Raw genomic sequence first — 13995 nt, forward strand, 5'->3', positions numbered from 1 at the left:
GACCTGAACAGACACTTCTCAGAGGAGGACATACAATCAATCAACAAGTACATGAAAAAATGCTCACCATCTCTAGCAGTCAGAGAAATGCAAATCAAAACCACCCTAAGATACCATCTCACTCCAGTAAGATTGGCAGCCATTATGAAGTCAAACAACAACAAGTGCTGGAGAGGATGTGGGGAAAAGGGTACTCTTGTACATTGCTGGTGGGACTGCAAACTGGTGCGGCCAATCTGGAAAGCAGTATGGAGATTCCTGGGAAAGCTGGGAATGGAACCACCATTTGACCCAGCTATTGCCCTTCTCTGGACATTCCCTGAAGACCTTAAAAGAGCGTACTACAGGGATACTGCTACATCGATGTTCATAGCAGCACAATTCACAATTGCTAGACTGTGGAACCAACCTAGATGCCCTTCAATAGATGAATGGATAAAAAAAATGTGGCATTTATACACCATGGAGTATTACGCAGCACTAAAAAATGACAAAAATCATAGAATTTGCAGGGAAATGGATGGCACTAGAGCAGATTATGCTTAGTGAAGCTAGCCAATCCCTAAAAAACAAATACCAAATGTCTTCTTTGATATAATGAGAGCAACTAAGAACAGAGCAGGGAGGAAGAGCAGGAAGAAAAGATTAACATTAAACAGATACATGAGGTGGGAGGGAAAGGGAGAGAAAAGGGAAAATGCATGGTAATGGAGGGAGACCCTCATTGTTATACAAAATTACATATAAGAGGTTGTGAGGGGAATGGGAAAATAAACAAGGAGAGAAATGAATTACAGTAGATGGGGTAGAGAGAGAAGATGGGAGGGGAGGGGACGGGGGATAGTAGAGGATAGGAAAGGTAGCAGAATACAACAGTTACTAATGTGGCATTTTGTAAAAATGTGGATGTGTAACCGATGTGATTCTGCAATCTGTATTTGGGGTAAAATTGGGAGTTCATAACCAACTTGAATCTAATGTAGGAAATATGATATGTCAAGAGCTTTGTAATGTTTTGAACAACCAATAAAAAAAAAACTTGCACAAAGTTTTAAAACCAGAAATTGTACAATGACGTGAAAGTCGGGATGCTCTGTTTTTTCCTCAATGTGGGGCATGAGATGACTTTTAAAAATCCTATACAATCTTTAGGGAAAGCAAGGCTCTAATGATTTATCTTGAATTGTTTAAGATGAATGAACCCAGCAGCAAATGAATGTGCCTGTGTGAAACAGCGTTATGGCTCCCAGGGAGCAAAGTGGAAGGAATGGTCCCGGGGTGATTTGCTTGCATTGGGAGAGTTGTTTATCTTAAATTAAAAACTCATCATCATGTTGGCAAAGCCAATCTAAGTAGCATATGGGCGAGGTCCACTCTGGGAACAAGGTAGTCTTTGCAAATGAACATTTTAAAGAAAGCTGTGTGGCTGTGGTCCAGAATTCCTGGAACTGACTTTCACCTGTCTATGGCCAAGGGAGATACCACCATCTGCCCAGCATTTTGCTATGAAAGAAGATATGTGTAATAATATGAGGAAGGACTTATGTGGCACAGAATACTTTGACATCTTTATAGTTAATTTTAATCAATGTATCATTCAAAATTATTAGAAAATTTCACTAGCAAAGCCCAGTATTGAACTAATTAATGAGAAAGTTTAGAGAGAGAAACAAAAACCAAGAGGCAGAGCTCAAATCACTTCTTACTTCCTACTTCCGCATGGATTCCATTTTTTTAATATTTATTTTTTCTTTAGTTGTAGTTGGACACAATACTTTTATTTTATTTATTGTATGTGGTGCTGAGGATCGAACCCAGTGCCTTGCACGTGCTAGGCAAGCACTCTACCACTGAGCCACAACCCCAGCCCATGGATTCCGTTTTTAATGTGATACCAAGTTCATGTTGATACCGATTTGATGTTCCCACCTACCACACCTCCAACTTCAGCACAAGACATAAAGGTGTTCCAAGTACATAAAATAATTGATAAAAATGTATTTTTTATTTGAAAAATGTGCAGAACAATCACTGAGTACAGTTCTCAACCATAATATTCAAACCCAGACACCACAAAAATCATTGGATGCTATGATTTCTGAAGCCACTAGAACTTTGGTACAACGAAAAAGTGACCTAACAGTGTTTGTCAGGAACCACGGTCTATTCATGGGCATATAGAATGAAGACACCATGTTAAAATTTCAAGCTACATTCAAAGCATTAGACAAAACAGAGATCCGAATAGGAGATCGACAAAACAAACATGCTTAGCTTAAAAATGAGAGTCAGGTCACTGAAAGGTGAATGGTTGGGATACAGTGAAGCATTTGAGTGCTATGTGATTAGAACATTGTCTATTTTTAACACAGGAACTAAAGCAGGATAATTTTTTTTTTTACTTAATTTCAAATACAGTCAGAATCTTACCAGGCTATGGACACAGAAGCCCTATTTATACATGAAGGACATTGACCAAGTTGTACTATACTACCTACAATATACTTGGTTTCTTTGAAAGAAATACAAGAGGACATACAGATTAAAATGGAGCTCATACTTTTTAATTAAATGTTTTCAATCAAACACAATGACCTTGAGGTCACTGGCCCATTTTTAGTTTCCAATACCCCTACTAAAATTAGTGTGTGGTCCTTGTTATACTTCTTACCACAAGAGGTTCAAACTAAGACTGAGTATTTCATTTGTTATTATCTTGTGATAATAGCATATGTTTAGGAAATGGAACATAATTTTCAAGACTTTCTTATGTACTTTATCTTTTGAGCCTTACATAAAAACCCTAGGAGGCACTCAAGGTTTATAAACATTATATGAGGAGAAGCCACCAAGATATTTAATGACATACCCATGGTCCCCAAATTGTTCTTTCTGGTCATTACTCTTTCTAAAACACTAGCTTTCTCTCAAAGAACATTTGGAGAGAAATATCCCTTGGGAAAAAATAAGCACAAGCATACACAATTAACTTGCTAGACAGGTAATATTTTGGTTTGCCAACAGATGTAAAGATGGAAGCCACAGGTTCAATAAGGGATCTATTCAGTTAAGGTCAGATGTGTAGACTTCTATAGAATTTGCTAATCATCCTTAAAGCCTTAGTCAGCGAAGGGGTTATTTGCCATGACTTCCTTGAACTCTGGGAAAGGAAAGGGATTAGGAAGACAAAGTCAAACCATTCGATTAAAAGATGATTTCCTGGTATATTTTTCCCAAAAAAGTAACATTCTTTTAAATAGTTCCACTATTTTGGTACTAATGTTTTTGTTTATTTTTGTTAGCGATCTTCTCTCCACATATGAAATTAGAAAACATCTCAAGCATCAATTATACAGAGAACTTTGGAGAAAAACATCTTTAAGATGCTACACCTTGAAATTAAAGTACCATTTATGAGAGTATTGGATTCATCATATACAGTGAATAAATGTCTCTAAGTATACAAAATTTTGATGACATAGTGAAATATCTGGTGTTTATTTTTATTAGCTTAGCTATAAGGGCATAAACTCTAATAGACAAAAAGGATAAATATTTTCCATAAATCTGGTTACAAATATCTGTTTTTATTTTCTACCTAAAAGTCAATATGACCTTCTCCATGTTATACTGTATTGAAAAGTATGATTTAGCCAACTTTTTCCTATTTTTTTTTTTTGGTTGTTGTTCCTTGTTCTTGCTCACCAATACCATGGTTGGGTCTCTACCCAAGAATTTGAAGGCAATAATTTTAGAAAATCTCCTATGTATATGTAACAATTTTTATCTAAAGCTCTACATTATGAGATAAGCAGCTTCAGAGATTTATAAAGCACTGAGACCACACTCATCTCAGATAATATTCGACATCCATTTTCATGTTTAAGAACTCAGGACTCTCCCCAGAAGTAAGCTGATATCTCAAAAATTAAGAAAATATAGCTTATGGAAAATTCTTAGACAACCTATTCAAATATAGACAGCATCTTGACATCTTTAAATATTATATAGCTTATATTTTCTCTAAAAGATGCAAACACACTAGACTTCCTCTAATGTTGTAAAGCTTAGGAGTAGAAGGTGAAAGAACTGTTCTAACACTTTGGCTAACATCAGCTCTCAAATCTTCCTTTTAAAGTTATTCAGCATCTTAGGAATCCAGAGACTTGGAATATTATTTTTTATAGTTTTGAGTTTTAGAGTATCACTCTAAATCCTTTTAAGTATGAGGATCTTTGCTCAAATTTCTGGTGTGATATACAAAGAGTTGAGAGATGCATATCCTTTCCAAAGTGAGCAGAGAAGGAGAATGGTGAGTGACCTCATTTCATGGGACAGGATTTGTGGTCACACCTGTGCCTACTTGTTCACCACACCCATGCACCATGTTGCTCCTAACTCCTGAGTTTGCCCCACTGGTGAGAGGATGCATGGGCTTCATCACATTCGTTGAGTCCCCGCACACTCAACGTACAGCTTAAAGAGCTTGTAGTGTCTGCTATTGAATTGATGTTTAATGTAGCTTTCATTATAGTCAAACTTCTCTTTCCTATAAAGGGAACAAGAAAAGGAGAGTCCAGTTCATTTTATCTGTTAAAAAACAGGTGGACAAAAAGAACTTGTTGTAGAAGTATGACAAAGACCCACTGAGTCACAGAATGGCCCATCTGGTTAAAAATAACAAAGAAAGTACTAGAAAAATGCTGGTTTAAAAAAAAATTTAACAGGTGTGATTGCTGATAATATGGGCATGGTAGCACAACTGGCTGGAGTGCTGACTTACAAGCTTGAAGACTTTTAGGGAAAGAGACACAAATGCTACTCCCAACACTCAGCATTTTCTTTGCTACTTCAACATTTGCTCCCATTTGTCGGCAGATCAAGACAACATTGTGTTCTCTCAACTCTTGATACATTTTTGAAAAGACTTGTTTTTACATTAAACCACAGCCTTGTACCTAATCACAAATCAAGAGTATCCAGGAATGCCCATCCACGAGAAGCAAGCTAGGAAATGAAGAGAAGGTGGTGGTTGTCTCCAGATACCAAGAAGTCCTTGAATCTTTTGCTGAAGATCTCAGAAGACCTTTAGCTGTGGGAGGACTGTCTCTGTGAAGCCCTCCTAAAACACAAGGTTAGAGGAAGTGAGCTATGTGGCTGGAGACGAATTTGGTCACAGAGGTATCTGAGGCACTGAGTTAGGGAAATGTAAACATCAAACCAGTGTAAACTCCACAAAAATGGATTCTGTATCAGAAAGGAGTCATGTACTTTTAAAGTAGGTCTCCAAAATACACTATGGTTTTCTGATTGGGAGATAATTAATAACAGGACACATTGTGGCTAAAAATATATGCTGTTCTGGAATATAAAAACATGGAGTTCCATATCATGGTAGAAGATCAATTTGAAATTATAAAATGAATTAATACAGAGCTATTAATACTGAAATAATGAGAGATCCCATTCTAACAATGGATTACATAGATTTTGGGTCAGATGCCAAATTTTACTGAGAAAATATTTTTTTAGACAAGGTTTTATTTGTAAGTAGAATAATATTTTAATTTCTTTCCAGTCTTAAATTTCATTCCTGTTGAGATTGTTACCCAATAATTGTTATTTTTACAAGCATAGTTCTATAATTACAGGCACCATCACCTTCTGCTTCATGCTACAGCTATCAAATAATGATCTTAAAACAGACCCTGAAAAAATACTCATTAAATAACTGATAGTGACAGAATCTTGGCATAAGGAAATCAATCATGTAATTGGAAAATGAAGAGGAACTAAAAGACATATCAAAACAAAATAATTGCTTTGGCATTTTATAAAGAACAAACATTCCCTGTTAGGAAAATGCAGGGGACATCACAATTGGAATCCAAAGAAGAAATTATCATGACCACAAAAGTTCACCAAAATTGGCCACAGCAGTGGTTATATCATTCCCCGCCACTTTCTTTCCAGAAGAAATATCTTAAGTAATAACTTTCTATCTTCATGGCACAGGCACTGAGATTTTGAAGAACATTCCAGAGAAAATACCTTTGGAAGGAAAAGCCAACCATGATCCATCTTAGAAGCTGGTGTGGTGCTCCAGAAGTCAGAGGTGCTGGGCACTGAGAGCTACACGGGGACTGATCCCATCAAAGCTTCCAGATCGTTCTGACCTGAAGCACATTGATGGGTCTAGACCATCCTGTGAACCTTACAAACAGACATTCCCTTGGATCTGCCTATGCTTATGATACTGACGAGGGGGAAGGTGCTGGTATTTTGTTTCTAATGTATATAATTTAATAAATTAAATGTGCATAGAGTATGGAAAAACTAGGTGTAGCCGGAAAAAAATATAAGAGGAGGAACCATCCTATTAAAAAAACCCTATACTCAAAATGGAAAATTGTATTGCATTGCCTTTGTTAAAATTGATAACATTCTTAATATTGTTATAGGAATGCTTATGGATATCAGAAACTGAGATAAAAATGAATGTAATATTAGTTTAGATGATGTTGAGAACTGGCCAATGGAAAATACTTTGTGACAATACTTAGAAAGAAAAGACAGCTTATATATATATTAAAAAAATAGAACAATTTGCCGCAATTTTGGTGAGATAAGATAGAGCTCTGTTCCTGTTCACTCCTCAATTACAGTTCCAACCATAGGCATTCTTTTGCCTTAGGCAAAATAAAAAAAGACATTTTAATAAGGAGATATCTTCAATTTCTATGTGATTAATCATTTGAAAATCCAGAGTGACCACAGAGTTGCTCCATCCTTATTCTGAAGTTGCTGATCTACAAATGATACACCTGCTTTTCTGCAATGGTTTTCAAAGCCAAGGTTGAAGGAAGGTATGTGACTTAGAGTCTCCCAGATTTTTGTAAACAAAGGAAACCCACAATTGATAGTCATTTTGGGTTTTATATCACCAACACATTTTATGTTTTTTTTTTAATTTTAGATAGATTTTCTTGACAATAATTTTTAAAAGAGATACTTAGTAAACAGCAACAGTTTATTTCTCCTTGTGACTATTTATCAAGATATGCTATGGAAAATGAAACATGAAGCTGAACACCACCCCCATGGATTCCTAACATTTTGTTTGAAATAGAAACCTCTGGAGAGCCTCCTAATCCCAATGAATAATGTCAGCTTCTAATTGGCTTCAGTGAAATTTGGCTAAGTAACTTTTCCAGGCATCTGGACAGATACATTTAATCTCAGCTGTCCAAATGCCATATCCCCATACTTTCATTTCTCCTTTAGGCAATCACTTCTACTCTGCCATCATAGTTCTGTTCTGGTCTATCTGCCACTTGTTAGGAATATAAAAATGACATTGTTATGCAATCTCCTCATTTTCGCAGAAATCTGACAATCACCCTCTCACAACCCTAGCAGCACTTGAGCATTTTAGTGTCGTTTATTGGCTATGCACAGTAATGTCATTCTTTTATGAGCTATATAGAATTATTCATTGTATAACCATTGTTGCTATTATATTTTCCCCAATGCAAATTTGGAACTAGGTATCAGATTCTGTACAAAAAGTAAATATAAACTTTTTTAAAGGCAACTTTCCATGTTCACCTTTAGTCATCCTTCCTTCTCCAATGTGACAAGGTAATGTTTGTTCTCATTTAAAACTCACCAACATTTCTTTCTTATATTTTCTCTTATATGCTCAACTTCTTTATTAAAAAAAAAAAAAAGAAAAAGAAACATCCATGATGGTGAGATCACCTTAAAAAAAAATCTTTGTGTTTGGAAGGGGCTCAAGGAGAATTGGTCAATTTGTTCGAACACTGTTGACTACTCTGATTTCTTAAAACAGATCTGGCAGAAAAAGAAAGACATGCCTTTGTTCATGGTCTACTCAACAATGATTGTGTGGCTTATCATTGCTTTGGGGAGGAATATTTGGGTGGGGTTCTTGATTATCAGTTCCTAGGTAGAGTTTAGCAGGCACATTTCTTCTCTGCAGGCTTTTCCCCATCTAGCTTTCCAGAATTTCCACCATTGACAGTGTCAGGGACTTGTGTCTTCTCCACACACTGTTCCATTCGCTTCATTATTAAGTCCAGAAGGGTTTCCACAGATTTCTCTACATTCTGTCCTGTCGCAGCACTTGTTTCAAAATATGGTATGCTAGCAGAGAAAAGATCACACATATATTGTCAGATAAAACTGTACATGTGCATCCTATTAAAAAATGTTTTCATGTACATACATGGTGAAATGGTTAAATCTAGCTAATGAACAAATGTATTACCTCACACAGTTATCATTTTTATGTTAGCACTCTCTCTCTCTCTCTGTGCATTTTTCACGAATACGACTTATCATTATTACATAGAGTCACTCTGCCATATAATACACTTCTGGAGCTTACTGTAGTCTCAAAAAATGCCAAGAAAAGTGGATGTTCAGAATTCTCGCACAGAATGCTAATGATAAATATTTTTAAGAGGAAGAAATCACACATGCAAAAACATGGCTGGCAGAGAGATTGTGAAATCGTGTTTTCACAGGATACATTGGAAAACATCCTTGCTTTTTCTCAGTTAAGTAAAAATTAGTGGGCTGATCTTTAGGATGGCTATCATCAGTTTTATGGACAGGGCAACCTCTGCAGGAGGCTGTCAGGATGTTGAAGCCCAGGTGTTATCATTCTTTTAAAAAATAGGAGGGAGGAAATGCCCAAACTTGTGACTGAAACTACCGTGAAAATATTACTTCCCTCCCAATCAATCATTTAAAAATCTAATTTAGAAATGAGACATGCACTGAATGGATATTCACGTGAATGCGGCCTATATTTATTTAGAATGAACAATTCTGAGATGTAAAATTTACAACTCCAAATAAGAATCCTTTAGTACAAAATTGGCAGATAGTATAAAATTGCTTTAAACTTAAAAATTAATGACAAATTTGGGGGATGGTTGCTCAGTGGTAGAGCACTTGCCTAGCACAGGTGAGGCACTGGGTTCGATCCTCAGCACTACAGAGAAATAAATAAATAAAAGTTTTGTGTGTATCTATAACTAAAAAAAATTAAAAGATTTTAATGACAAATTTTATGGTGGAAGTCCTCTTTTAAGTACATAGATTTCTTTTTGGTCTTGTTTCTAGGTGTCATTCAAGCTCAGGACAAGGGCTACATTACCATGTCCATGTCAGGTACTCCTCTTTAGACTTGTGTAATTATTGAGCAACTGGATACTGTTTAAGCACATGAGCTGCTATCATAAGCTGTCCGAACTTAATTTAAGTTCTGCTCCTTACTAGTTATATGGCCTTCTATCAGGTACTTAATCTCTTAGTGATTCAATCTTTCATGTACAAAATGGAATTACTCCAGTATCTCTATGTGGTGATAAGGAGTTAAATGAGTTAAAGCCTAGGAACAGTTGCTAGCATATATGAGAATTCAGTAAATGTCACCTGCTATTATTATTAAGTAAAGCATTAAACCATCACATGTTTCTTTGGAGGGTCTTTTTCAGCTCACATCCTGTTCTTGATCCAAGGAGATTCCTTTAAACACCAATCTCGTGTCTGCTCTACTCATTGGGCAGCAGAGTTCTAGGTCAGAGCGTTCTTGGTGGAACTGACTTACCCATATTTTTCAGCCAGGTCCCGGGCTTGCCGTTCATTGACTTCCCTCTGGTCTGGCAGGTCTGCCTTGTTGCCAATTAATACTATATCTGGATTTTCACAGTAAGCATTTGCTTGCAGTTGGCCTTGGAAAGGAAGCAGATGGAACCAGCAAGTTAGATGTAAACAAGCAATGTCAAATGACTGCTCATACTCCAGATTCTAATCGAATTGTTCATCTGCAGTTTGGTTGCTTACTAGTAATTAGCCAAGTCCCTTACTCTTCTCAGTCACAGTTTCCTTGTCTATAAAATGGAGATAATGCCTCACAAACTGCAGACAGTGAATAATGTCCAAGAAGTACCTGCATCAATACCTCTCTGAGTTCTTCTACATCCAGGGAAATGCCCAGAGCTCAGCAAACCACCGCATACCATTTGCTCCCCAGATACAAGCGGAGGTACCAGAACACAATTTGAAGCTATTTAAATCTGCTTATTCCATTAGGAAGCTGCTAGATTTTCACCTTTTCTGTTGTCCCAAGAGGTGATCAGTGCAATGGAACATTTTTGAACTACCATAATTCATTTTAGGACAGGTATCTTGGTTTTCTGCTTTCTCCAAGAAAATACTGTGTGTGTGTGTGTGCGTGTGTGTGTGTGTGCGTGTGTGTGTGTGTGTGTGTGAGAGAGAGAGAGAGAGAGAGACAGACAGACAGACAGACAGAAATAAGGGAAGAATGAAGGAAGAGGGGAGGGAGGGAAGATATGGGGAAGAAAGAAAAAGATAAGAAATCTGTCCCTTTGTGTTTTCTAAATCAGAGGCTACTTTAATGCCTACTTTAAGGAGTGTTGGTTGTGTAGGATCTTGCCAAAACTACAGGAAGAACCAAAGGCTTTCCCTATAATATCAATTATTTGTGTGTTAGACATTAAAGTGTTAATTAGATGTAGTGTTAACTAGACGTTGGGGTTTAAGATAATTAATCTAGCTTTGTTTTGTTGTTTTTAAACTGATCCAATTTAAAAACAACAAAACAAAACTAGATTATCTTAAACCCCAACATTATCCTTTTGGAGACTTAAAAACAAGAGTCTCATCTGCCTTGAAAAAAAAAAAAAAGACAAATAAATCAACCTCTGGAAAGAATTTAATAATCTTATTATCTTCTTGTCCCCTCAGAATCTAATAATGCCACCAAAATTGGGATAGGGAAATACATATTAAAAGGAAATAGAGACAGATCCCAGAATAAACACTCATTTGGAGAAACAATTAAGAAAGACAGAAATCTGTTGATGTTTTGCCCATTGGTTGCAACTCTTATTGAACTCACATTGAAAGCTTTTTTAGGTTTTAATTATTAAGTATATATTACTAATTTTAAGTAAAAGAAATAAATATGCATACACACAGACACACAGAGAGAGAGAGAGAGAGAGAGAGAGAGAGAGATCTACTCTGTGCCCATTGCTCACCAAGCTCTGGACTTTGCAATGGAATGAAATAGACCAAGTGTGCACATTCCCAGGCCTGTATTCCAGAGGGACAAAGATTCAAAAACAAAAGTACAAAAATACTTAATATAGTAACATGTGGTGACAGTGACTAAAGGAACTGTGCAGAGTGTTGGGGGGAAACAGTGATGTCAAGTGTCCTTTTAGATGAGGTTGTGGGTCAGGAAAAGCCTCTCCCAAGAAATAAAGTGTTGGACAAAATCTTGGGAAAGAAATAACTGTAAAAATACTGTAAAACAAAACAAAACAAAACAAAAACGGAGAGAAATAAAGACTGAGGAAATTGGAAGTAGAAGGCCCACGGCAGGAACAGGACTCATGTCCCCCAACCCTTGGCCTGGGAGCCCCGGCCCTGTACAAGTGAAGAGGAAGAAGTCAGATCTAATCACAGGGGCCTCAGGAGGACCTCAGGGACTCTGCTAATGTTCCTCCAGGTGAAATGGAAAGTCAAAGAACTTCAGCAGGGGAAAAAGGGATCCAATTTAAAAACAACAAAACAAAACCCAGCATCATGCTGGCCACAGACAGCCCAGACAAATCCAGAAAGAACAAGAGCAGAACCAGCCCACAGGGCAACAGATCCGGCCTGCTGCTGTGCATCTCATTAGATCAAACTTTTTATCTGTCCTAAAAATTGTGAATGAAATAGTCTCTTTTGTGCTACATGTCAATTAAAAAAATAAATAAGGGCAGATTCTGACACTTCCACCCCACTTCTATGACTGATCAGGCAGCATTTCAGTTGTGTATTATATCGAGGTGACCATGGATGCTGGAGATTTTCCTATATCAGAAAAATGGATCCTCACATTGGAACAACTAACTGCTTGAGAAGCAAATTCCAATGTGAGCTGAATGACTGATGGGGTAGGCCTTCCCCTCACACAGCTGTCTGTCTGTCCTGGAGCAATTCCTGGCCACTTTAACTCTTTCATGCTTGAACACATCAGAGGGCTAATGTCCCCATCTCAGAAAACACTGCTCTTGTTCTCTGTGCCCTCCCCAGGTGAGGGGCTGCAGAAGTGGAAGCTCACTTAGTTATAACAAGTCATTCAAGACTTACTAGACAAGTGGTGTTAATAGTCTTTTAATTACTATAATAAAGACCTTAAATATAGGTGGTTAGAAAGCTGCAAAGGCTTCCTCCAGGAACAGGGTCAAAGGAAAATGTGATTCCAAGCTACCTTGGGTGATCCAAGTAGAAGCCACCACTGTGAAGGTGACACAGGAAATACTAAACTCTTATGCCTTTTCAAAGATAGCCCATGGTACCCAACCTGGCCGCATCTCCCAAGTCAAACAAGCCAGTGCACCCATGACTCAGTCCCACTTACTCATCCAGTTTCTGACATTTAAGAAGCTCTGTTGACTGGTGAGGTCAAACATTAACAAGAAGCCCATGGCGTCTCTGAAAAACGCGGTGGTGAGGCTCCGGAACCTGCGAGAAAGCACAGTGGGCGGATTGGGGAGTTAGTCCACAGACTTATGATCATGGAACCAACAACACTGTTTCCCTTTCGGGTGTGAAGTCTCCATGGCTGGTCCTGCTGGATTATCCTACAGAAATGGTGGTTAGAAAGCTGCAAAGGCTTCCTCCTTTGAGGAAAGCAGGCAGACAGATGGCAGGAGGGCCAGGCCAGACTTTGGTTGTCCTGGTTTTATACGCCCTGGGCACTTATATATGCACTGTGTCTGTAATAGTCAATCCCACGCTTGCTTACACAGCCTCTTGGAATGTTTTCCTTCTTGGTTCATGGGCATGGCATGGTCCACAGTTAGAATGTAAGCCACTTGAGAGAGCGGGGACTTAAACTTATACTTTTCAATTTTTCTTGTCTGTGCCCAGAAGAAAACTTGGCACAAAAAATCCTGAAAATGAATGCCTGGAAGCATATGAAGAAAACCACAACTTGTTAGCAGTTGGAACTAGACTTCTTTTGTAAGGAAAATGTTTGGTGAATTGATTCTTTTTAAAGCATTCCTTGGGGAAAATGGAGCTTTGAGCTGGCATCTAGTTCTTAGGAGAGGAAGATGAATAGGATGCCCAGAGGGGGTCAGGACAGAAGAGGCTAAGAAGTTGGAGGAAGGTTCTTCACTCATTTCTAATGAGGATGTTGAAGAACATGCTCTTCTATGTGCAATGGGGACACTTTTCTCTCCTGCTTCTCTTCCAGCCCCACAACTTCTTCTGGGAAGCTGAAGGTCTGCTGAGATCCCCAGAGACATTAGCAATGGGCAAAACCACAGACCACACATAGGGACCAGAGGTTTTGAATTTGACAATGGATTTTGGAAAGGCATTGAATTGGAAATGGAGACGTATATCACCTTCTATCCTAAATGTCCTCCAATTGTTCATTTCCTATTTTAGTCTAAAAAGATCTTTCATGTTGGTTTTCTCAAATTTGTTTGTTTTTCTGTTTTGTGCCAGGGATTGAATCCAATGATGCTTAACCACTGAGCCACATCCCCAGCCCTTTTTATTTTTTATTTTGAGGAACAGTCTAGCTAAGTTGTTTAGGGTCTCACTATGTTGCTGAGGCTGGCCTTGAACTTGTGATACTCCTGTCTCAGCCTTTTGAGTTGCTGGGATAACAGGCATGTGCCACCACACCCAGCTCAAAGTTCTATTCTTGACTTTTCTCATTTTGTAAGTAGGCACTAGATCATGTCATTTACTTTTTTGGTTCAACGACAGCTTATCTGTTGAGAAATCCAATGTTTATAGATCCAGATCTTTCCTGCCCTTCACACAAGGTGTCTAGTTACTTGGATATTTCCACTTGGGGGAAACTCAGGTGTCTCCAACTTCTTATGTCCAAAAACAAACCAGCCCCTCCTCCTGATTTCTTTTCCTGTC

At 37.9% G+C, this 13995-nt stretch overlaps 1 protein-coding gene across 3 annotated transcripts in view; it reads right to left on the reverse strand.

Moving 5' to 3' along the window:
- Positions 1 to 1986: 1986 nt before the first annotated feature.
- Positions 1987 to 13995, reverse strand: part of Rab27b (RAB27B, member RAS oncogene family) — a 140779-nt gene continuing 128770 nt past the window's right edge. For all 3 annotated transcript variants that reach the window (XM_048806193.1, XM_048806194.1, XM_015482232.2), the window contains 3 exons: positions 12470 to 12573; positions 9641 to 9764; positions 1987 to 8166 (listed from right to left, as the gene is read on the reverse strand). In XM_048806193.1, coding sequence (XP_048662150.1) covers positions 7977 to 8166; positions 9641 to 9764; positions 12470 to 12573 — 418 coding nt within the window. In that variant the 3' untranslated portion in view covers positions 1987 to 7976. The remainder of the gene's footprint in view (positions 8167 to 9640; positions 9765 to 12469; positions 12574 to 13995) is intronic.

The sequence above is a fragment of the Marmota marmota genome, unplaced genomic scaffold (assembly GCF_001458135.2).
Source record: "Marmota marmota marmota unplaced genomic scaffold, marMar, whole genome shotgun sequence".
NCBI lineage: Eukaryota > Metazoa > Chordata > Mammalia > Rodentia > Sciuridae > Marmota > Marmota marmota.